This window comes from Hippichthys cyanospilos, chromosome 2, assembly GCF_059441005.1.
Source record: "Hippichthys cyanospilos isolate Australia breed blue-spotted pipefish chromosome 2, RoL_Hcya_1.0, whole genome shotgun sequence".
NCBI classification, from domain to species: domain Eukaryota; kingdom Metazoa; phylum Chordata; class Actinopteri; order Syngnathiformes; family Syngnathidae; genus Hippichthys; species Hippichthys cyanospilos.
The window spans coordinates 16,815,085-16,840,048 of NC_142370.1; the positions used below are offsets into that span (position 1 = coordinate 16,815,085).

General features: G+C 39.7%; 1 protein-coding gene across 1 annotated transcript in view; it reads left to right on the forward strand.

The window, feature by feature from the left end:
• syt6a (synaptotagmin VIa) overlaps nt 1-24,964 on the forward strand; it is a 64,744-nt gene that overhangs the window by 33,439 nt on the left and 6,341 nt on the right. Inside the window, exons 2-6 of the mRNA XM_088407651.1 lie at nt 15,908-16,307; nt 18,165-18,726; nt 22,960-23,080; nt 23,955-24,126; nt 24,285-24,435. Coding sequence (XP_088263777.1) covers nt 15,908-16,307; nt 18,165-18,726; nt 22,960-23,080; nt 23,955-24,126; nt 24,285-24,435 — 1,406 coding nt within the window. The remainder of the gene's footprint in view (nt 1-15,907; nt 16,308-18,164; nt 18,727-22,959; nt 23,081-23,954; nt 24,127-24,284; nt 24,436-24,964) is intronic.

A 24,964-nucleotide genomic window follows, 5' to 3' on the forward strand; every position in this document is an offset into this window, starting at 1 on the left:
TTTCTCTGATCCTTTAATATGATTCTTTTCCTGTAAAATGCAACTGTTGAACTAAACTACCAAATCCAACTCATTGTTTCTAGCAATTTTCTTTTGGTCTTCTCAGAAACAATTTCAACGTTCCTCATTTCTAGGTTTAGCTCTGCCCATAAGCATCCAACTTTGACAGCATTTGTGAGCTCCTTATGAGGTAACTAGAGCAGGATGCTGTGTTCTGAAATGTACAACATATAATGTTTAAATTTGGCTCACCAAACTGTGCAAATGATTTCTTTTTTCAATGAGCCGTCGAACAACTTTTAGTAAAAGGGCGTAAACGTCCATCTTTGTCTTTCTTTGTGCCAATGACGCTGCCCTATTTTTTTCAGCTGCCACAGGAAATAAACAGAACTGCGTTAAGTCAAGTCAAATTTATTTATAAAGCACATTTAAAAAGACCGTAGTCAACCAAAGTACTGTACAGTAAAAGTTCAAATAAAAACATTAACAAAAAAACACATCAAACACACAAACAGGGTAAGACACAGATAAGACAGTACTTCAGGGATATCAGCTTTCAAGGCGTATGAAAAGCAAGTAAGAAAAAGTACGTTTTTAGCAACAAGGGTGAGGAGAACAGCAGCTGTGTTTTGAAGCAGCTGAAGCCGGCTGATTGAGGACTGGTCGAGGCCTACGAGCAAGGAGTTGTAGCAATCTAACCTAGATGAAATGAAGCAATGAATAACACGGGCCAGTCACGGGCCAGTGGTTTAGATTCACAGCAGACATGAATATTAATGATAATGATGATAATATGATCAAAACTCACTATAATGCTGGACAGGAAGTCTGCGAACTCAGATATGAAGTCCTTATTCCATTTGGGTGGGTGGTAAACAATCGCGCAGACGACGGTGGATGACAGGTCCGCAACAAACAACAACTGAAGAAGAGCATCCTGGAGGGACAAGCTCTGAAAACGGAGATGAATCTCCAGCAAGGATCCGGGTTTCTGTTAGGAACATCAAATCCAGAAAGAGGGAATTTTCAGTGGTTCCGACAGATCCACCCGACAAGCCAACCCTGATCAGAAGGGTGTGGAACACCACTTGAGGAGGCCAGCAGGTAGGACTTGAGTCCAGCGGACACACCATCCCGCTTTCCTTCTCTTTTGGAACAGCGTTTTCATTTGGCACCCACTATTGGGCGCAGGTATGCTGGAATGCACAAGATGCGGGTACGAATGGCGGTTCCCCAAAAAGCGTTCAGACAGCGGAGAAAACGCCACTTATACTCCGAATTGGCGCAGGGTTTCACGGTCATAAACTACTTTGAGAGTTGAGACATCTTGATTTGAACACAAACAAAGGAACAGGGCAACAACAAACATACAGCGCAAACAAGGCAGGCCAACACTGGCGCAATCTTGCCTAAAACGCACTCAGTCCTAAAGTCAAGTCATAAAATTGGAATTAACCTCCAAAGTTAATGCTTTCATTCCAAATAAACCAATTCAATTCAAATTAAAACAACCAAACAAACAAAAAATGAACAGTTTACCCTCCAAACTTATTTAATAAACATAAAAGAAATGTGGAACTAATATTGTCATTGTTCTCATTGTGATAGCATTATTCAGTTTTCACTGACATTTTCCTTTCTTGTTTAAAAACAGACCAAACACGTGAGTTTGACTTGCAGCGTGACACCAGGGTCAATCTCTGTTGGATGATATGTTGTTGTTGTTGTTTTGACAGACACAGCCAAAATGACAGAAAACGGAAAGTGCCAAATGAAAAAAAGAGTTGTGGCTGTTGTAGTGAAACGCCATTTTGGAATCTTTGCTTGAGGTAGGATAGGCTCGAGTACATTCTGCAACCCAAATGAGGACAAACGGTACAGAGAACGGATAGAAGAATGGAAGAATGGAAGAATGGAATAGATGGAATAGATGGAAGAATGGATAGATGAGCTTGCCTTCTTGCCAAAGTCAGCTTCACACAGAACTAAAGTCACTTAATTATGCCAGTCCTTCAATGATCATATTTACCACAGTATGTTGACAAATGTTTAGTCTACTCGCCCTGATTACTGGAGATGGGAAATTTGTCGGTACTTGTTGGTACAGTGGATTTCAACAGACTGCCAAATGATGAAAACGCTTAAACACGATGAATTAAGCACCCCTATCTGAACCCAAATATTGCTTTGCTTTAGGACTTGTGTGCTCATCATGAATTGTCCATAACGAACACCATGTTCAAGCATAAGAGTGTCCACGCGCACTTAGCAACACACCACCCTAGGCCGCACTTCAATGATCGTCTTTGTAGTTGTATCATCGTATTTGCAGCCGCGTGTTTTTGACACTCGGGTGAAGGGAGGTGGAGCTGTCAAATGATCAGCTCTTGGTGAGTTGGCTCTGATGGTGGGGGAGGATGCCGCTCAGACCTGAGAGACCCAAACGTAATCCCCTGTCAGAAGACTTTTCGACTCCCACGTCCCGGGGGAGGCGGGGGCCATTAAGTCCCAGTAGACCATGTTCCGCTCCTCCATTGTCGAGGTGGCTGTCCAGAGTTGTGGCCTTAAGGTGGTCAATGCCTGTCATGGCGGCAATCCCTGAACCTGCTGGTGGACACCAACAATGGGGGATGCCATCAAACTGAAGAAGGATACCTACCGGGCCTTTTTGGCCTGTGGTACTCCGGAGGCAGGTGATGGGTATCAGTTGGCAGTAGCCGAGGCAAACACTTGGATGTGGGAGGAGTTTGGTGAGGCTATGAATAAGGACTTCTGGATGACTTTGAGGAAATTCTGGTTCACCATCTAAAGTCTCAGGAGGGAGAATGCATCATTAACACTGTGTACTGTGTACAGTAAGTGTGTACAATGGGGCACTGCTGATTTCAAATCGGAACGTTGTGAACCAGTGGACAGAAAGCTACAAAGACCTGTTTCTGGAAACTCCCAGGTGGGCCCTCCCTTCTCTGGGGCTGAAGTCACTGATCAAAAAAGTCCTTGGTGGTAAGGCCCCGGGGGTGGATGAGATCCGCCCGGAGTTTCTAGAACAGTGGACCAGGCCTACGCCCTCGGCAGAATCCTTGAGGGTGCATGAGAGTTTGCCCAGCCATCTCTAAATGTGCTTTGTGGACTTGGAGAAGGCATTCGATCGTGTCCCTCGGGGAACTCTATGGAAGGTACTTTGGGACGACGACGTACCGGACACCCAGATACAGGCTGTTCGGTCCCTGTACGACTGATGTCAGAGTTTGGTCCTCATCTACAACAAGGCTGTCTTTGTCACAGACTGTGTTTCTTACTTTTATGGACAGAATTTCTAGGTGCAGCCGAAGCATTGAGGGCGTCCGATTTCATCTCTACCATTTGCAGATGATGTGGTTAGGCTGGCTTCCTCAGGTCTCAACTCAGCTGTCACTGGAGAAGTTTGCAGATGTGCGAAGTGGCTTGGATGAAGATCAGCACCTCTAAATCTGAGACCATGGTCTTCTGTCGGAAAAGTGTGGAGGGCTCTCTCCAGGTTCGGGAATAAGGAGGGTCTCAGCATACGGTTAGGATGCCTCCTGGACTCCCTGGTTAGGTGTTCTGGGCATGTCCCATAGGAAGGAGGCCCTGGGGACGAGCCAGGACACGCTGGAGGGACGATGTCTCTCGGCTGTCCTGGGAACGCCCCTGGATACTCCTGGAGGAGCTGAAAGAAGTGGGGAGGGAAGTCTAGGCTTCCCTGATCAAGCTGCTGCCCTCGCGACTCGACTCTAGAATGCAGCGGTAGAAGATGAATGGATGGATTGAGCATCTCATTTATGGATACAGTATCTTTTGCCCATCATTTTAATCCATTGTTGTAATTGTCAACACCTACCTCAAAATTTATGAGAAATGTTTAAACTGCCATATACTTGGAATCATCGAAGTGTAGACACTGTGTATATGGGCTGCAAGCATACATTCATGCACCGAGGAACAGCTACACTAAGTCTTTGAACATTAGTATGCGACATTTAGTACTAAACAAGAAAGTGCCGTTAATGTACTGCACTGAGCACTTTCTCCTCATTGTAAGTAGATAGCATGGCTGGAATATCAATGTTTGGGCTGTGTCAGAGTCCTGGTTTCATGAACTGAAATGCATATTGCGAGAGCTTCCATTCTATACGGAGCTCTCGAGGTTTGAAACCGAAGCTGAAATGCTATTTTGGCTCCACTCTGTAGTGTGTACCAAACAAATGACTACTTGACAGCTACACTTTCTTTTGTGTCAACGGATTTATTATCACCAGCAGTGGATATGGCATCCATATCTGCATATTCAAAACATAAACCACAGTTGAATATTGTGCAAACAAATTTCCCACATAGCATTTGAAATTAAAACATACTTGCAGTCATAAAAATTTGCCCTGGGTCAACCCAACTGACCCTACCCGTGAAAAAAACAATAGTGCCACACCTAGGAGACATGTGAGATGCTGCGTTTGGCCCTAACACATATTGAGCTCACTCTTGCTCAGCGCATTCATTGTACAGAGCTAAAGTAAAAGCAATGTTTGGCTCCCAGTGCAACATACAACTCGTGTGGTTACATTAACATGTTTTCTGTAGTAACACTTTTCTGAGGTAAAGATCCAAAGTGGAGTGGTTGAAGTATTGGGGAGTTAGTGGTCCAACGATGTCACACTAACAGCAATCAGTGAATGTGTGTCCACTGATTGAATCAGCTCCGTTATGTAGCGCCTACTCCGTGGAGGAGGACCAGTTGAAAAATTTATTGGCATGAACCTTGCTTTTAACTAGACCGGCCTCCTAAGAAATGTTTTTACGAATAATCTATATTAAGTTTATGCGTTTATATAGTTATAAATATACCGTATTTTCCGCACTATAAGGCGCACCTAAAAGCCTTAATTTTTTTAAAAAGCTGATGGGGCGCCTTATAATCAGGTGCGCCTTATATATGGCTCAATATTGAGATTCGTAGATGGGGAATGAACCAATAAAGTAACCTTTACCTGTTTCTTTTGTGTGTTTACAGTTGAACAAGGTTGGTCATACTGACATTGAGCTTTTATGCTAATGAGAGTTAAGAGTTATTATTTGAGTTATTATTGTTATTACTTTGAGTATTACTATATTGTGAGTGAAAACTTTTTCAAATATGTCATTAATTGTCTGTGCGCCTTATAGTTCCGTGTCCCTTATATATGTAACAAGTTTTAAAATATGTTATTAATTCATGGTGCGCCTTATAATCCAGTGCTCATTATAGTGCAGAAAATATGGTATATAGTTTATACTGTATTATATTTTTGAATGTACTGAAATCATTCTCAAAAAGGGGTGAGGCAGGCGTAAAACCATATATATATATATATATATATATATATATATATATATATATATATATGGTTTAATATATATATATATATATATATATATATATATATATATATATATATATATATATATATATATATATATATATATTACCATGCTGTCCTTTATTAAAATAGTCTTGGAAAAAAAAGAAATCCCTGAGCCAAGAGGCTAAGATAACTCGCTTATGATATTATTTCTACATTTTAAGTGGTTCATTTAAAAAGCTGGAACCTTAAATGGAATCGAGCGTATTTGCTTCCCAAGACTTGCATTGCTTCAGCAATGGTACATTGTAAAATATTGTACATTTGTATTTGATCAAATGTATTTTAGCTGCTTGTACACTATGAGGAGACATGTGAGATGCTGCGTTTGGCCCTAACACATATTGAGCTCACTCTTGCTCAGCGCATTCATTGTACAGAGCTAAAGTAAAAGCAATGTTTGGCTCCCAGTGCAACATACAACTCGTGTGGTTACATTAACATGTTTTCTGTAGTAACACTTTTCTGAGGTAAAGATCCAAAGTGGAGTGGTTGAAGTATTGGGGAGTTAGTGGTCCAACGATGTCACACTAACAGCAATCAGTGAATGTGTGTCCACTGATTGAATCAGCTCCGTTATGTAGCGCCTACTCCGTGGAGGAGGACCAGTTGAAAAATTTATTGGCATGAACCTTGCTTTTAACTAGACCGGCCTCCTAAGAAATGTTTTTACGAATAATCTATATTATGTTTATGCGTTTATATAGTTATAAATATACCGTATTTTCCGCACTATAAGGCGCACCTAAAAGCCTTAATTTTTTTAAAAAGCTGATGGGGCGCCTTATAATCAGGTGCGCCTTATATATGGCTCAATATTGAGATTCGTAGATGGGGAATGAACCAATAAAGTAACCTTTACCTGTTTCTTTTGTGTGTTTACAGTTGAACAAGGTTGGTCATACTGACATTGAGCTTTTATGCTAATGAGAGTTAAGAGTTATTATTTGAGTTATTATTGTTATTACTTTGAGTATTACTATATTGTGAGTGAAAACTTTTTCAAATATGTCATTAATTGTCTGTGCGCCTTATAGTTCCGTGTGCCTTATATATGTAACAAGTTTTAAAATATGTTATTAATTCATGGTGCGCCTTATAATCCAGTGCGCATTATAGTGCAGAAAATATGGTATATAGTTTATACTGTATTATATTTTTGAATGTACTGAAATCATTCTCAAAAAGGGGTGAGGCAGGCGTAAAACCATATATATATATATATATATATATATATATATATATATATATATATATATATATATATATATATATATATATATATGGTTTAATATATATATATATATATATATATATATATATATATATATATATATATATATATATATATATATATATATATATATATATTACCATGCTGTCCTTTATTAAAATAGTCTTGGAAAAAAAAGGAATCCCTGAGCCAATTTTCTAAGCTAATGCAAGATGTTAAGTCGATAAAGTGCTCCCTCCCTCAATCAGCATCACTGCTATGCCGACAATCCACTCAACATACTTTCGAGCTGTTGTATTAATTCTTCACAATATTCCAACACTTCAAGCCTGCAGAGCATCAACTAGCGGGCGGCTGTAGCTGGCGTCCATAATGGATGTAGCAAATCTCATTTAAAATCTCTGGTGATGAAAATTAGAAAGACTGAAAACAAGTGGGAGCCATTTTGTCTTTGTTTTTGCTGTCGTGTTATTAGTACAGCCCGATGGCTGCCCGTTACTTTTTAGTGCGATGCCGCTGTTTATGAAAGCATCCCTGCAACAAACACAGACCATGTCAATAAAGTCCATCTTTATGTTATTGGATTGCAACATGCCACGCTGCTCTGACACTAGTTGTCTAAGGTGTTTATAAATGGATTTTAAGAATGTTGTCGTTCGTATCATGAAGCTCGAACAAATGGCAATGATTCATGATATAAAACCAAGACCCGGGCAAATGGTGAGCTCACATTTTTTCATGTCCGACAGTGACCCTTTTCTAGTGTTTTCTAGAGTTTTTTGATTATTTAATAAATAGTGATGTGTATTATACTTGAGAACAAAACTGTGGAGCTTTTTCACAAAAATTGCATAAAATAGCTTCCTACAAACCACTGTTGCCCATAACTTCTTGCTAAATGGAAGATCTGAGTGCTCCTCAACAACCTCTGATTGATTTTTTTCTTTTTATTTTATCGCCTATGAAGTGTATTACAGATTAAACTCTTGATTAATGCATTTATTTCCTACCAATCACTCCATAAATATACATTATAGCCTTGTCAAACCCTGTCTGGCATGAAGAAATCTGAATTTCCTCCTCACCAACAGATCATAGTTTGCTTCAGTTGTCAATAAATTTAGTACAGTTAAAATTGCTACCATTTTTATATTACACAAGGTCAAAACATTGTGTCCCCATGAGGGTGATTGAGTTTTTATTGCTTTTCAACAGCCCCTTCCAAGATCTGTTGACACTTTGGTAAATAAATTTGACTTGAAGAGGGGAGGAACAGGGAAGTGATCCAATGAGGATCTGAACAGTGATTTAAATATTTTTTCAATTATCACAATATAATTCTGGTATATTAGAATACGTCCCTGAGAACCCGCTTATAACTTGTAGAGATGACAATTATCGCAGTTTGGATGGCACAACTGTTTTTTGGCAAAAAAAATGCATCATGACAATAAATTCTTACAAAGACAAATCGTCAATTTAAGTTGTTTAAAATTGTCCTGTGGAACCAAACCAAACATTGGAACCATTCAACAACCATGACGTGACATTTAAATATTAGAATATTATTTAAATATTTGCTTTGTGCAAGCACAAGCAGGCTGCAGGCCATACGATAGCAGCTTGCAGTCAACCAGCAGGTTAATTGTTCCATTTCCCCTATGGCTCAGTTGCCCATCAGAATTTCATGAGGAAGCAGATGTGAATTTACTTTTGACCTAATTGTCGGAAAAAAAACAAAAAAAACACCATCTTCGTTTCATTTAATTCCTTTCCTTTTTTTTGATAAAGACCAATGAATTCACATTTGAAGGGTATAACAGCTTCTGCTGCGGGCACATGTGTTTACATTAAAATTACATTAATGTAAAATTACATTAATTTACATTTACATTCAATTACATTAATGTATATCATATTTCGGGCTCATATAACATCTCAAATGTCAGTCGATAATTATTCACACAGTTGCTTTCAAAACACTTTTCCAGCGCTACACAACATTCAACTTTGGTTCTCTCCAATTTGCATGATCAAAATGTAAGATGCACCTTACGTTAAAAGTTAAAAATGACTCATAGACCTATTCCTATGAGCACACATGAAATGCATGATAAACCTCATTAGCATAATATAATGCAATCCTTGTTGATGTTAACTTAAATGTGCCTTTTTACTGTGTATTTTGCTATTCTTTAAAACTCAGTGAATAATATCTGTTCTCATTGGGAGTGTATTTTATGGAGATGGGGGGCAGACTTCCTGTGTGGGATTTGCATGTTCTTATTCCTCTCTTGAGCCTCTAAATAATTACACAGAAATATTTTGTCTCATTGCAATAATATTTAAAAATGAGCCAAACACTCTATACATCTGCCTGACGACATTCAGGTAATGTAAATGAATATACCTTCACTTATTAAGAATAAGCATGTACCTCCAGAGTTTCCCACTCCTCAACCTCAGCTACAGTACATGAAATAGCAAATTATGTTTAGAAATTGTATTTGCTTCTTAGAAGTTTCACAAATTAAATCATACCATTTCTTCGATTTATTAGCAGTGAGCAGGTTGCTTTCTAAATACTTAAAGTAGGACAAAGCACTAAATTCTAGGACTCCCACATTAGCATCGTTAACCTCATCGCCGTGTGTCCCCCACTCTTCTCCACCGTGGTTTCACACATTCGACTTGTCCGCTGGTGCTTAACGCCTCCTCTCAAACGCTGGAGCTTTAGGATTTGGGGATGTGGGGTGGGGGGATTATGGGATTTTGTGAAAAAGACACCACGGAATAAGCACTCCAAAAATGGCTGAGGTGCCCACATCGAGATTAGTAGGAATTATTCCCACCCTTGGGGAAAGCAGACAGGAAGACACTCTTCTGTTGCGTACCGAAGAAACGGCTTTTGCAAATTAACGTTCCGAGATACTAATCTCATTTTATGATGAATTATGCAGTGTTGAACATTTTAAGCGTCACTGGATGTCAATCCTTCCCTGAGCCCATTGAGTTTCCTCAAGACAACACGTATCTTATAATAAACTAAATTTCACAATTAAAACAGAAGACTGTACCAACATTTAAGGGAGTGTGGGATGGGATTAGGCTGACAAACGGTTTGAGAAAAGGTTAAATATACCTGCAAGTTTTGTAAACGACCATATCCATCATTGAAAAATATCGCATACGAATAACATCGCAGCGGTGACAAATTACCCTATTGCATACCAACAGTACGGTGATGAAAACAGAGCAGCCTGATTAGTTGAACTCGGAAGCATAAAATCCAGTAACACCTCCCCAATAAACCTTAAAAGGCCTTTATCATGGCACTTTTAACTGTGTTAAAATGTTAATTTCTCACCCTAAAAACCCATAAAGTGTTACAGTGTTTTCCATCAGTAATGTTTTTCTAAGACTTCCTTGCTTATTCTGCACTCTGAGCGCCGGCCCCCCACAAGCAGATAAAAATGTTTTGCAAGAGGTACAAAGACGCCGAAGTGCCCAGGAAGGCCCTTGTACCTCCATGCCCAAATAACCAGATCACCGGGTTTCTACTTTTAAATTTGGTCTTACGCTGCAGTTTGGACAAGAGATTTTGCACAAAGTCAGCCAAATGAACAGCAAAGTTTCATTAAATAGTTAATTTTTTTATTACAGTTGAAACATGTCAAAGAGGTGAAAATGTGTGTTTGGAAGCACACGGCCAGCCAACCAGCAGGCGTTCATGATCGTCATCATTTCACGGAGGACCAGTACAAGAGCGGATTTGCCGTAAAATTAAAAATGAAAGCTGACGCGATGGAGAGGCCATAGCTGTAAGTACTCGTTAGCTTCAGTGGATAAAAATGAAGCATGTGTATTGGATACATTTAGACAGCACATTTACAGTGTGCCGTATAAAGCCTGCTTCTTGTTGGGGCATTTTTCTTCGGCTACTGACTCCATGCGTTTCTCGATGTGAAGTCCTGTTTACATGTACTTTTGAGTTTCTTGACCTGAATAAATTGCAGTTGTAAGCTTAGAGTGGGTTTAAATAGCGTCTTTCATTGTTATTGGTTCGTGGGCAGTTGGCTTTAGAACGCTGATATGAAGGGGGTGCGGCAACCACACTGTGAGGTTTCAGCCAACGAGACGTTTCACTTCCTGGTTAGAGATGCTGCTACCAAAAAAAAAAAAAAAAAACCCTTCATATTTTATAAGAAATTAAATTGCCAATGTGCCAAAGGTAAAATTTCATCATTTACTGTATATGCATACATTTAACTGTGGAAATTTTACAGATAATACAGGGCCTTTAAATGAATGTTTTTCTATTCTGTATGCCCTTTTCATTTTGTAAACTGTAAATGCTTTTAAATATTGTATTTTTAACTCATCACTGCCATTGGCAGCAATAATCGTTAGAGATTAATTTTGTGTATGAAATGCGCAATGAATCTTACAGGTTTAAGATTTTCACCAAGTAACACATCGACAGTAACATTATATCATATACACTGTATAGTCTTTGTTTTCCTTTGTGTGTGTGTGTATATATATATATATATATATATATATATATATATATATATATATATATATATATATATATATATATATATATGTATGTATGTATGTATGTATGTATGTATGTATGTATGTATGTATATGTATGTATGTGTGTATGTATGTGTGTATGTATTACAAATGACCTGGTTGCTATAGAAACACTGTTCTATTACTGTAGAGGAGAAAACCCTTGGGTATAAATTTGCCATTAAACTCCATTTCTAAGCAAACATGTGACACCCTTGTAAACACACGACCATCTTATAAGGATGAACATTCAACTTCGGTGAACAATGTTTTTTTGTAATGCAGTGGTGATGGTGGTGGTGGGGGGAGGCTGTACAGCCTTTGTGCAAGTCATCTGGCGTGGAGCTAAAACGACTTTTAAAATGTCGCAACTCACGCGCCTGCCCTTTGCTGCAGAACCAGCGGCCACCTGAAGGAGCATTGCAGCCTAATTGATTTTTCTTTGGCAGTATTGATTGTGAGAAGTGTTTCTCAGCATGAAGAGACCCTGAAAAGATCCAGGTGATGGACTGCGCACAGGTGGTAGTCCACTCTTGCTGAGGCGTGGGTTTAATCTTTAGTAGTGAAGCTAAAAAAGCTGGAGGTCACTATATTCTCACGCTGTCAGAGGAGCTCGTGACTGGTGGGAGTTATACGCTTTACTTCATTAGCCGTGTGTCTGAAGAGGAAGACCATCGCTTTTTTTATGATCACTTTCCATTTGGCTTATGGTCATGCCCGTCATTGTATTAGGCTACTACTGCCGTGATGTTAGCACTCTGTTCTTTCTTCTCGGCGCTAAAGTTATTAGCTGCTTTTCAGCTTGGCCGCTTCTATTTCAGTAGTCGTTATAGGAAATGCTCCTTCTGCTTCCACATCTGATTGACACGTCTGCGGAGGTGTGGCGGCGCAATCGTTCCCTCATTAACCTTTTCGCTCGGAACCAGATTGAGGCAGCAATCAGAGCCTGACTAGAAAAGTTAAGTAGCTGAACAGTTTTTTGAAAGACCTAAGTAACACCTGGTTACCTTAAAATTCACGTTTCTATTGTTAATATGCGTTTGAATTAGCAAAAGAGGAGAGGTGCGATATATTCCCCAAAACCTCTTCAACAGGGTGCAGACACACTGTGAAATAGCTGTGAAATCCGTATTCACAAGGCTTCTGTGACATCATAGCTCCGGAGGGCGGGTTACTCAAACCGGGATTCAAAATTGTGCATAGAGATTACGCCTGCTATATCACCTTTTAATGACCCTTATGTTTTTTAACGAGACTCGAGGGGTCTATAGAAAAAAAAAAAAACAACTTTCAATCTTTGCTCCCTGACCTCCCTGATATTTAACATTTTCCACTGTTAAATATATACTTATCATTTACACGTTCAATTACATGCGTCGTTGGAATGCGGACCGGCCACAATCCATCCATCCATCCAGTATCTTGACTGCTTATCAACACGAGGGGCGGGGGACAATGGAGCCTATCCCAGCAGAGTAAATGAAGGAGCCAAAAACAGGCTTTTTTTACCGACATCAGAATGAACTGGTGAGCCATAACATCTTCTGTTATCTCCAGATCATTTTTTATGACTAGCTTGAATCCTGAATCTAGTCTGCTTTTCCTAAAATGAATTGGCTTTGAATAGTTTCATATTTATTTCCAGAACATAAAAGTTGATCGGTTGAAGTCCAAAATCAGATTTGCCTAATTCTACATTGAAATTTGAGTTAAATCTCATCCTTCAGCTCGATAAAGAGCCATGAACGTATTTGTCTTAACAGACTTTCAACTACTATTCATATCGGGTATAGACGGACCAACTGGTGCTTTCCCTGGGTGGAGTGTTTCTGGAGTGACATCTGCTCCATTTTAACAAGGATCACAAAAGTCTCTCTTCCACTGAACCCTCAATGGTGCTAAATGGGGGATTTCACCTCCTATTTGCAAGCGTTTCTGAAGAGTGTAGATAGACATTTAACCTATCCGATTGTTGTAAATTTTATTGGTGTGCTTTTGAGGTGAAAAGCTTGGAATAAAATGCATTTTGTCTCTGTCTTGAAAGCAGTGTGCCATTTTTTTGAATGATTTGGCAGCCATATTTAGACCATGTTGGTACAATACAGGCACCTGAGATTATTGCTGGCATCATTTTTGCATGCTGACTGTATTTTATTTCGGCCTGGCTTTGGTTAGCCAGGATGAAGGACAATCGCGTCAGCCTCGGTCCAGTCGGCAGCAGGCTTTCAGTGGAGCTTCTGTGAAATTTCACATGATGCGTTGGAGCTGCTGTGGACAGCTGTGACCTGAGTTTGCCAAGAGCGGACATCCTTGTAAAAGGAAAGGCTCATCTTAAGGAGGCCTTTCAAGTATGTTTAACTTGAAAGTCATCTGAAGAGTGAATGCAATCTTTGTGTTCACATACTGTAGGTGACATAGTCCGAATCATAAAGATCTACAGTATTAGGCTGTGATAGTCACTGCATGCTTTTACCCCCATAAACTCCCTGCATGTACTTATTTGTCTATTCTTATTTTCTCAATTGTGCAAGCTTCAAGATTAAACAGCCTAACAAATGTACATTATGTAAATGTAAGCCACAAGAAAGCAATCTGCTTTCCTCTATTAATAAAGCCGGAAACCAATCTGGAATGAATTCATCCTTGCCTTCAGGTTCCAGCAGCTTCTATTTGTCTTCAGCGAGGGAAGATTTAGCTCAGTAAACATTCTGGCATGGGGGGGAAAAAAACAAACAAAAAACCTAATTCAATGTGCCCTAAAGCGGTTTCCTGCTATCTGTGCACTATTACAAGTACATGGAGACTCGAGTCTTGTGAGAGCAGCACTCAGCTACGGGGGATAAATTAAAGTCAACACAGAGCGTGGAAAAGAACACTGCTGCAAAATGTGGGGAATTTAATTCAGGCTTGGGCAAATGGGGAATGTTCCAGGTATCAGATGTTGAATAATGATTATATGGAATTAGGAAACAGCGCGGTTTGCCTGTTTTCTCTTGGGCACCGTGCATCTTGCTTGTCAGAGTCCTCGGCTCATGACCAAGTCTGTGTGTGACTACAAGTGCATTCAAACTAAATCGCTCTTTACCAGTGTTAAACTGTTGGCCATTTTGACACCTCTCATCCCAGGAGCCTTCTTGGATTAACATTTAGATTATCTTTAACCTGTAATGTCCTGTGTTGGACGATTACCATTTGTCCTCTCTACCGATTGGCGCTGCTGCAGCCGTTGTTTCTTATTGCGATGGCAGCATGCGATTCATTAAAAACGTCATAACTGAGATACAGCGTTCCCTTGCCTTTTTGTCTTTCGCTTTTTGTGGCTTCAGTGCTTCACGTTTTTTTTTTTCAAAGGACCGTCACTTCACAGCAGCGCCGATGTGCTGCAGTAACAGTCCCACACTCAGCCCCAACGTGGAGTCTGAAGCAGTCTAACAGCCTGGCAATACACAATCTTGTTCAACTGCAAATGAAGAGACTTTTGCTCAAAACTAAACGACTGCTCGCCCAGTGTGGAGAGAGTTGAGATATGGAGAGTGGCGCTCATCATGTACTGATGCACTCTTCCATGTGCTGTAAAAGAAAAATAACGTTTGTGCCCATTGATTGAACCACGCAATTTCAAATGATTTTTTATAACTAGTCCACAAATATACACCTTTAAAAGAGGCATATCTTTGCTTTATTATAGTCGTTGTCTTATGCTTTAGGAGGACACCAACAATCATCTCTATTTTCAAACCGCTTCGGCTACTCAGATATAATAAACGCTGATATACTTTGTAGATAATGTGTGCCTTAAAGGGACAATGTGGAAGATTTAGACTGTGTTTTATGACGAACAGCAGGCGGCCTCTGGAGGAGTGCCACCCCTCATATAATATCATTTCATGATAACTAGACCTACGATTATATTCAAAACATACTGTTGGTCGTTAAGAACACATTTATTTGCAAGTTTTTGAAATTTATAATTGAATTTTTAATGAAAACGGTCGAAATCAGGGCTCACCAACATCTTTGAAAGTGAGTACACTTTGATACTGACTAATATGAAGGGCACCAGTTCAATCATGTTAATGATTTCTCACAATAATTAAGGAACAGCTGTAGTAAATATGTAAATCAAGTGAAATATGTTATGTACATGTAATATATGTATAATTGTTTGTAGAAAACATTTGTAGAAGATCACACTGTTCTATGACTTGTGAGCTGTTTGCAGGTCTCCGGGCTACTTGTTTGATCCTCGCGGGCTATCTGGTGCCCGCGGGCACCATGTTGATGACTCCTGGTTTAAATCTTGCACATTGTCCCTTTAAAGAGCTCCTCTGGCATTACATTTCTAAGTGCTTAAATTGGCATTGTCGCCATACAGTCATTTATTCGTTGTCTTTAAATTGTTTAACTATGATAAACCACGCATGCTTGATTTTGTGAACATTTGTTTCACTTTCTTCCTAAATAAGCAAATATGGTTACCTGACTGACAGAGATCACAATTATTTTTCACGTTTTTTTGAACGATGTCTCTGGATTTGAATCGCATATCATATGAACATAATGGGTTATGTGCAAACATGTTAACCTAATCAAATGTCTCCTTTTGTCCTCTCACCGTCGTCCTTGCCATCTGTTCACACATATTGTGTTCCCGGACCCCACGGCTTGCCACCAGACGCTACTTTTGGCCTCCTGCTCGGTGTGTTTGTGCTTTGCGGCTTGGTTCTCCTGGGCCTCTTAGCCTTTGGCTCCTGGAAGCGCTGCGGTCCGCCCCGGCGGAGCAAAGCCAGCTTCCTCGCTCCGTCCCCCAGCCCGGAGCACCACCCGCTGCAGCTGCCTCGCCCGCTGCCGACGCCGTCACCCCCAAGTCCCCAGCAGCAGCAGCCGGCGGTTACCATGGCAGCAGAGAAAGTGAAGGACCCCGTGGGCCCGATGGGCTTCCTGGAGGCTGCGGTGAAGATAAGCCATACATCTCCTGACATCCCCACTGATGTTCAACTTTCCATGAGGGAGCACTTCCTGCGCCGCACGCAGCGCATGCAGAGGCAAACAACTGAGCCAGCTTCCTCCACCCGGTTAGTCATGACACGTGTTTGTGTGCGCGTGAGTGTAAGTGTGTGCGTGTAATTGCTTGCACGCATGCACCTTGTTTGTACACATGCAATGTGCCAGACTTACTGTACCGTTTCATTTAAAGCACGATTTTGACAAACCAGTATGTACAAGCAAAATATAAAACCCTAGTACAGCACGCTGTGATAAAAGGAGACAATAGCACTCGAAGTGTATCACTTATCTCTCGTGTACACCGTGACTTTGTTTGTACACTTATGTAGAAGCAATAATCTACGGTATATGGATAAAACAAGAACAAATCCAAGGCCCAAAAAGAATATCAGATCGACAGTAATATGATAAGAGTAAATAATACATATTGCGCTTAAGCAGACTACAAATACCAATAAACGTCTGTGCTCTACTGAAAACAATTTCAACTTTTCCACATGTGGCATGTAATATCCAGTGACTGTGGAAATAATATCCAAATCTTTGTCATGTAGTCATCAAATGGTCTGTATTACACTTTGCTTCTATTCCATAGATTTGCACACATTAATTAATACAGGTAAACTCTAAGTTCTCCCCTTGTTGATGATGTGGTTGGCTGTGCATGTGACGTGTTCAATTAAAGACCGTCTTACAAGCTCCCACAAAAAATCAATAGTTATTCAAAACATTTTCAAAAGATCCATCTGAGCTGAGAAATTGGTTGAGGAATTTACAACATTTCTAACCCTAACCCTCAGAGGGATTGTCCCACACAGTTGTCAAATGAAAAGCACCTCATTCTTAGATAAGCTTCGAGGATTTTAAGACAAAAGGGTTGCGTTTTAACGTGTTTTACAACAAGTCAGAAACCTCAAAGGCATTTCCGTTTTTTTTTCTTTGCATGTTATTACAGTGAAGCTAATAACATGTGACGACTTAATCGGGGGCCTTCCATTGAATGGACAAAATGCTGTGAACAATTGCATGTTGTCAGCATGTTGAGCAATCCCTGGCTCATCGTCCTTCAAATCTTTTTGTCCTTGAATTAAAGCAGGAGTACGTTCCCGTGGGGCTTCAACTCCACGACTCATCAGGCATTCAGCATTGAGTTGTCCATGTGGCACTACAAGAGGCATGCTATCAGTGTCACTTTGTCATTGCTGATTAGCTGTGAGCAGCATCTGTTCAACTAAGGCTTTATCAGCGGGGAGTGGTTACCGCTAAACATTCGATGGAAGAAAACTCATTCATTTAAAAATTGTGCAGATTGCTCAAAATGTTCTCTCTACTTCAAATAAGTAAGGTGTACGAAAGCATTTATTAGCATTGTGTTGAAACAAAATAAAATATATGGAAATTGATTCGAATTTGATTTTGGAAAACTATGATCAATAGTTTTACCAATTTCCTCATATAACAGACGAAACCTGCAAAAAAAAAAAAAAAATTATGGCATGTTTTTTTAATGTATTTTTTTAAATCCCTGTCTTGGAATAAAAGAATGGAAATTGGAATAGAATCATTTTTATTCCTCTATGATCGATTATTCAAGAAAATAATCATTACAATAATCGATTACTAAAACAGTTTTGAGTTGCAGCCGTCGTATAAATGAATATCTATGAGTTGACTATCGGTGTCTTTTATTAAGCTTTTAAGATGTTGGTCCTTCTATGATGCAAGTATCTGGCTCTTTCAGATTACAAGAGATATGCAGGGTTAGCAATGAATTGCAAATGCCACGTTGCAAATAATGAATGCTATGAACTTAGCGTTATCTTCTGATAAGCAGCACTCATATCCGCAATGTTGTCATTTTCAGTTCATCTGCAATCGCCCATTTCTCCTTCCCGTGACTTACTGTGTCTTTTGGCCACTTGCAGGCACAATTCCTTCAAAAGGCACCTTCCCCGGCAGATGCAGGTGGGCAGTCTCGACCTGGGGATTGACTACGTGTTGGACAAGGAGGAAAAATCCACAAGCATCGGCCGTATTCAGCCAGAGCTCTACCAGCAGAAAACCTGCGACTCTGAGGATTCCTCCAAGAACGGAAACAGCAAAAACTGTGGCAGGATTAACTTCTCTCTCAAATATGACTACGACAATGAGGCCCTCCTCGTTAACATCATCAGGGCGGTAGACCTTCCCGCCAAGGACTTGTGCGGCACATCCGACCCGTACGTCAAGGTCTACCTGCTGCCTGACCGCAAGAAGTTCCAGACGCGTGTCCACCGAAAAACCCTCAACCCCACTTTCAGTGAAAGCTTCCACTTCCCCGTGCCTTACGACGAACTGCCGGCCAGGAAGCTCCACATGAGCGTTTTCGACTTTGACAGGTTTTCACGGCACGACATGATTGGAGAGGTGGTGATGGACAACTTGTTTGAGACATCGGACCTATCCCGGGAAACGGACATCTGGAGAGACATCCAGTATGCCACAAGTGTAAGAATACAGCATCTTCTATTTATGCATAATTTGAGGCCTCGTCATGTGATTTCATGTTTCAGTTCGTATTTTATATTCCTGTAGACAAGACAGAATTTGAATCCAAAAACTGTAAAACACTCAATGAGCTCATCCACCACTATCTCCACAATAGCTTGCCTGGGGGTCCTGGGTGATATGGACGCTACCTAAAATAACATTGGGGTGACAGGTGGGGTATGCCCTTGGATGGTCAAATGCCGGACCTTCTAAAACCATCCAAACTTACATTTACGGACAAGTTCGTCTTTTTACGAGCCTGAGAAAAAGCCTGAGCTGAGATTCAAACCCAGAACCTCATTGGGATTTAGTTGTGCCAATTTATTGGAGATTGGTAATGTGACCTTTGGTTATGTGAAGTGAGGCTTTTCCACAGCTCTTCACTATGAGCGATCGCACTCTAGCCTTTGTAAGGAGCCGCACACACCCACCCACTGCATGCGTCTCCGCTGCACCGTGCTGCATCATGGAGGCCCTGAACTGCGCTTGTGCAGGGACTACCAACTTGCATGATTAAAACAATAATGTAAGAAGTTTTCTAAACTTGCGGAAACAAAATAAACTCCATTTGTGTAAAGTATGCGTAAATAACACTTCATTACATGCTTGAGTACATATACAGTTGAGATTACTCTTGAATACTTGAGTACAGTATTCATTCAAATTTTTAAGTGAATTGATAGACTCGTGACTCAAACATATATACGTATATGTACACGTTACAGTGACAATTAACAGGAGTAAAGCCTTTGTTCTTTTTGTCTTGGTGACAATGGCACAGAGTTGGAAAACCAAACGCTTTTATGTTCATCCAATCAGCAAAGGAAAGACAATCTTGTCTATGTGTCTATGTGGACTGATTTTTCTTTGTAAATTCAGATGGATCAAATTATTTTTCCTGTTTGCTGCTGTCGAGGCATCTTTGCACTGGAGACTTCTAGCCTAAGATGGTGCAATGTTTTTTGTTGTTTCATTTTGTTCAGTTTTCATTTTGTTGTTACATTTGCTTCACCGGTGGGAAAAACCAGCAGATAAGCCGCACTGGACTATAAGCCGCAGGGCTCAAATCATGACGAAAAAGTCGTGACTTATAGTCCGAAAAATACGGTACTTATGTTCTCACAAGCATGAGAATTCATTGAACGCATATTTTTATTTTATTTTTTTTTACATGAAGCAATATTTAACATGTTTCCTAACATGTCCAATTACTTACTACATACAATACTTTACTTTATAGAAAAAGACCATATTCATTGTCGCATCAATAAATAAATAAAAGTATGGAATGAATTGCAATGTATCACTAATCCCAATGATTGTTTCATGAGTAAAATAAGATGTTTTTGGTGACTAGCGCGTGAATGAACTGCTACCTTTTAAAAAGCCAAAAGTCCCATCACAACTAAACTAAATCATGTTTAAGAATAAACATCTACAGCTGTTTCACAGCTTGTTGCTGAACATCTCATGATTCTCAAGATGGTATTGCACCTTGAACAGTGCAACATCCTCTAGGCCTCTCCAGCGTCACTTTATTACCACACTTGACGACTATGCTATCGCATCGCAGCTTGATTTTCACGCCTTTCAAAGTAAATTTCTTACCACAGCATAAGAAGACATGGATGTCAGACATTCAGCTTGTTAATGTGTGATGACATGCACCTGCTTTTGGCTCGACTGCATCTTCTCAAACAACGGCTCGTTTTTTTTTTTTTTTTAACTGAAAACTGATTTAAAAATTGTCTTAATATGGCCATTTTTTGAAAACTTGCCATCCATGAAAATGTGTATGCATTTGTAGCAAGAGTTGAGTGTCGATATTCACAAGTACTAACCAAAACACAATCCATAATACGTATTCCAATACGTTTGCATAACACTTTTCTCACGGTGTACATGTACTACACAACTAGCTTTTCCAGACACTTACATGACTTAAAGGCAGCGGGAATTTTCGTATCTCCAAAATCATCATTTTTCTGGAGCCCTCAAAAATGGCAAGTTTGTTCAACCTTTAGAAGGGGGTGTTCACTAGATTGTGATTTAGGAGGTTTTGGCCTGTTGCCAGCAATATGTTGTATGGTGACAAAGATTTTTCAGAAGACACTTTTCATTAGTAGACATAAAAATATTGCCTTGGATGTATGTGCTGTTTACCAAAATTAATCATCAACTACTTTGTTTGAAGTTGTTTTTGAAGGTCAGAGCTACATTTGAAAACATTGTTATAACTTTTAGCACCATATGACTCAATGTTCCTGATTGACTGAAGCGAAATAAAGCAAGCATTAAAATATTCATATACTTAATGAATGTTACTTCTGAATGTTTAGAACTTCCTCTATATGGCAGTATTGTGTTGATTATGTTAATGCAACGCACAGGAGTTTCCATGGTGTGGAAGCCACTCAACTTCCCATAGTTGACGTCACGTTGTTTTTCTTTAGGCCAAATTTACAGTATGGTCAGGGTGGTTACTGTATGACAGGTTGTGAGACTTGTGGATGCCTAGTCATTTGGTCAAATTGTCAAAACCTATGCCACGAGAAACCTACAGGTAGTTGGGATGGGAAGCGTATGTATTGTCTCACAGTTTTGTGTTTGTTTTACATACATTGCGCACCAATATTGTTCCAAAGATGCCTGGTGTCCATGTTTTATCCAAACAAGGCCATGATCGAAGGTGACATAAGGTACCAGGAGCATCGTTGTGACTTCTGCGGCAGCACTGTAGTGCGTCTCTGCACCACTGAGATTGAGCAGCCCCTAAGACTAATGGCCTGTCATTGAGACCATAATAGACTGACAGAACCTAAACCTAAGCAGTACCGGTTGGGTAAATCAGGCTACCATGACCACGGCAATGTGTATAGCAAAACCATAGCTTTTTGCTGATAACCTATACACACCGTTTTTCCTCGACTGCTTGAAGTCAACCGACATTTCTTCTTGATTTACACCAGCCATTTTAGCAATTATTTGAATACTGCAGGTTGATTATCATTAGAGATGTAAGAGTGCAGAATGATCCTGATTGCAATTCCAAACAAGTACAGTCATAGTTAAGTCATTTTCTTTATCGCTTTGATCTAAATTCTAAAATATAACTTTATACTTTTTATTTGCTAATTAGATCCATTTTCATCCTTTGGGCTCCTTGTGCTTAAGTTGGGTGTTGTAAATCAGAGTGGACACATTGGCTGTCATTGTGCTTGAAAAAAAGCATCGGCGCCGATTGTGGGTGAGAGGGTGAATTCAGAAGGAGAAAGAAGACATGTAAGTGGAATTGTATGTGAGGGTTGTCGGTCGGATGAATGGTCAATACAACTTTGAAAAATGCCCCAACGGCACCTGAGACCACAGTAGTGAGAGGCATTCTTTGTAATAAGGCGCTTGCTTCCCACAGAAGCAGCTTAAGTTTAGCCTACCACATAAATGCAAAGCACCCAGTTGTGACTGCAGACACAGCTAACAAAAGCAACAAAGTCTCTAATGCAGCCAGCCATAGCAAAGCTTTCCTAAACTCGAGCACATTTGATTGAGTCTGCGATGGACAAAATCGACAACGTTTTATTTTAGTATTCATTTCTAATTATTTTGAGAGACAAAAAATAAAAAAAACAACACACTTCTTCCTGACGGTCAGAACTGTTTGCAGTCAGCATTTGGGACGAATCTCAAATAAAGCAGAAGGTAAATGGTTAAAACTGCATCTGTTAACGTCTTTTAGAAGTGAATTACAGACTGAAGCCCAATTTTATTGTACGCCAATCATTGGAAGTGCCACGGTAACAAAAGATTTCAAAATACAAGAATAACGCTCGTGGGTTTTTCTCATTTTTTAGGTTAGGTTAGGTTAAGTTAGGTTTAAAAATAGATGAATTAACTTGAATTGATAATAAATAGGACTTATTTCTCATTTTTATCACTTTTTTGATGGCTCTGATGGTCATATACTGTCTAACATGTTTAACATTTCTAACTGTTTAACATGTACCCTAGAATCTAGGGTACATGTTAAGTTCTCTAAATCTCTTCTGCTATGTCATGAAAGGCAGGCAAAAGCTGCTTCAAAACTAATTCTTCAGGCCTTAACCCATGCTTTTGTTGTTTCCAATTGGAGATATTTTCACCTGCTCACCTGTCTGCGTATGTGTTTTTGCACGTGTGTCTTTCCATCCTCAGGAGAGCGTGGACCTTGGGGAGATCATGTTCTCACTCTGTTACCTGCCTACTGCTGGAAGACTCACACTGACTGTCATTAAGTGCAGGAACCTCAAGGCCATGGACATCACTGGATACTCAGGTGTGTGTGTGCGTGTGTGTGTGTGTGCGCACTGTTGTCTCAGACAATAAGCACACATGTGGCAGGCGATCCCTCTCTTTGTTTTTTCCGCCAATTATTCACAGGCAAGGTGTGTCATATCAAGCAATTGTCAGAACGTCGCAGAAGACCTTCATTGTTTTCATAAGCGCCTGCCATCTCATGTCTCCCTGCAGAATTGGTCCCACTAGTGAAATGTGACATTTATTGTGGTTTGAATGCCAAAGTTCGACCATAATTGGGATTTATTTGGAATCTTTTACCTTGTGATGCTTAATGACATTCAGAACCAGAGCCCCAATTTCAAAGCCAAGAGTTTTATTCTTGTACCAATATTTTAACAGAATTTTTTTTTAGGTACTTTCACTGTCTGATAGAGAAGTAAAGAACCATTTTTATAACCATGTATTTTACTTTTCAAATTTCATCACCGTTCTTATTGATGGATAGTATTTAAAAATATTTACGGTCATTTACAGTGTTGTTTATCGAGGACTGACTAAAACATCTAGATCAAAACATTTAGCTATTACGTGCTCAATTGACATAATCCAAAAATGTTGTCAAAATCAGAAGGACGCTCACAATAAGTATCGTGGACAATTCATTTTTCGAATTTCAACCGTGAAATCAACATTTATGACTTGCAGAATCATCCTTCCTGTGTCAGTCCATGAAGCTAATTAGCAATTGTGATTTTATTGTGATCTCTTACCCCACATGTGCCTTTAACATCACATTTAATTTGCCATCAAGAGAAAGTGGGACAAACTAAAACAGAGCATGTGAGAAAACAGGCTCACTCTCAGCTTGTCCCCCCTCATGACTAATTTTTCCTCTTCATTTTCCTCTCCAGATCCTTACGTCAAAGTCTCGCTTATATGCGACGGGCGACGTCTGAAAAAGAAGAAGACTAGCATCAAGAAGAACACCCTTAACCCCACCTACAATGAGGCCATCATCTTTGACATCCCACCCGACAGCATGGACCACGTCAGCCTGCACATCTCTGTCATGGATTACGACTTGTATGTACATCAGCTCAGCTAGAAAATAACAAGACTTCTAATTTCCAACATTTGTTTCTTGATAATACGGTGCTACTTCAGTGCGTGATACTCACTCATACCATGGATGAGTTGACGTTTTGCCTTAAGTCACATTGCGCATGCATGACACCCCGCAGGGTCGGTCACAACGAGGTCATTGGCGTAATGCGGGTGGGATGCAACGCAGAGGGACTTGGAAGGGACCACTGGAACGAAATGTTGGCCTACCCCCGCAAGCCCATCGCACACTGGCACCTCCTGCTGGAGTCCAAGAAATCTGAGAAGGAGGTTAGTGTTGGGAATTAAAGACCCATATTTGTGGAAAAAACGTTTTATATATATATATATATATATATATATATATATATATATATATATATATATATATATATATATATATATATATATATATATATATATATATATATATATATAATATGCATGTGTGTGAATAAATTAAAAAAAATACAAGTAGTCTTAGATCCTGGATTATAATGTATTTACAGTATGCTTCAACCCAATTTCACATTCATTTTGAATTGTTTCATCATTTTTGGATTATTGTTGTTGTATTAATTTTAGTACGGTGGTGAAGTGACTGAATCTAAGGTTTTTATAGTTGCAACATGTTTGCAGCGAATGTACCTTTTGGAATTCTGCCCAAAAAGTCCAATTTTGGTGATACATTTTTTGCAGAATGCCATAGTTATCAATAAGAGGGACTCGAGACAAAGAACACAATCTCATTTTTTCTTTTCTAGAAGGAGATCAAGAAAAGTTAATAAACTTTTTTTTCATTTCAGATGAGCTGCACCGT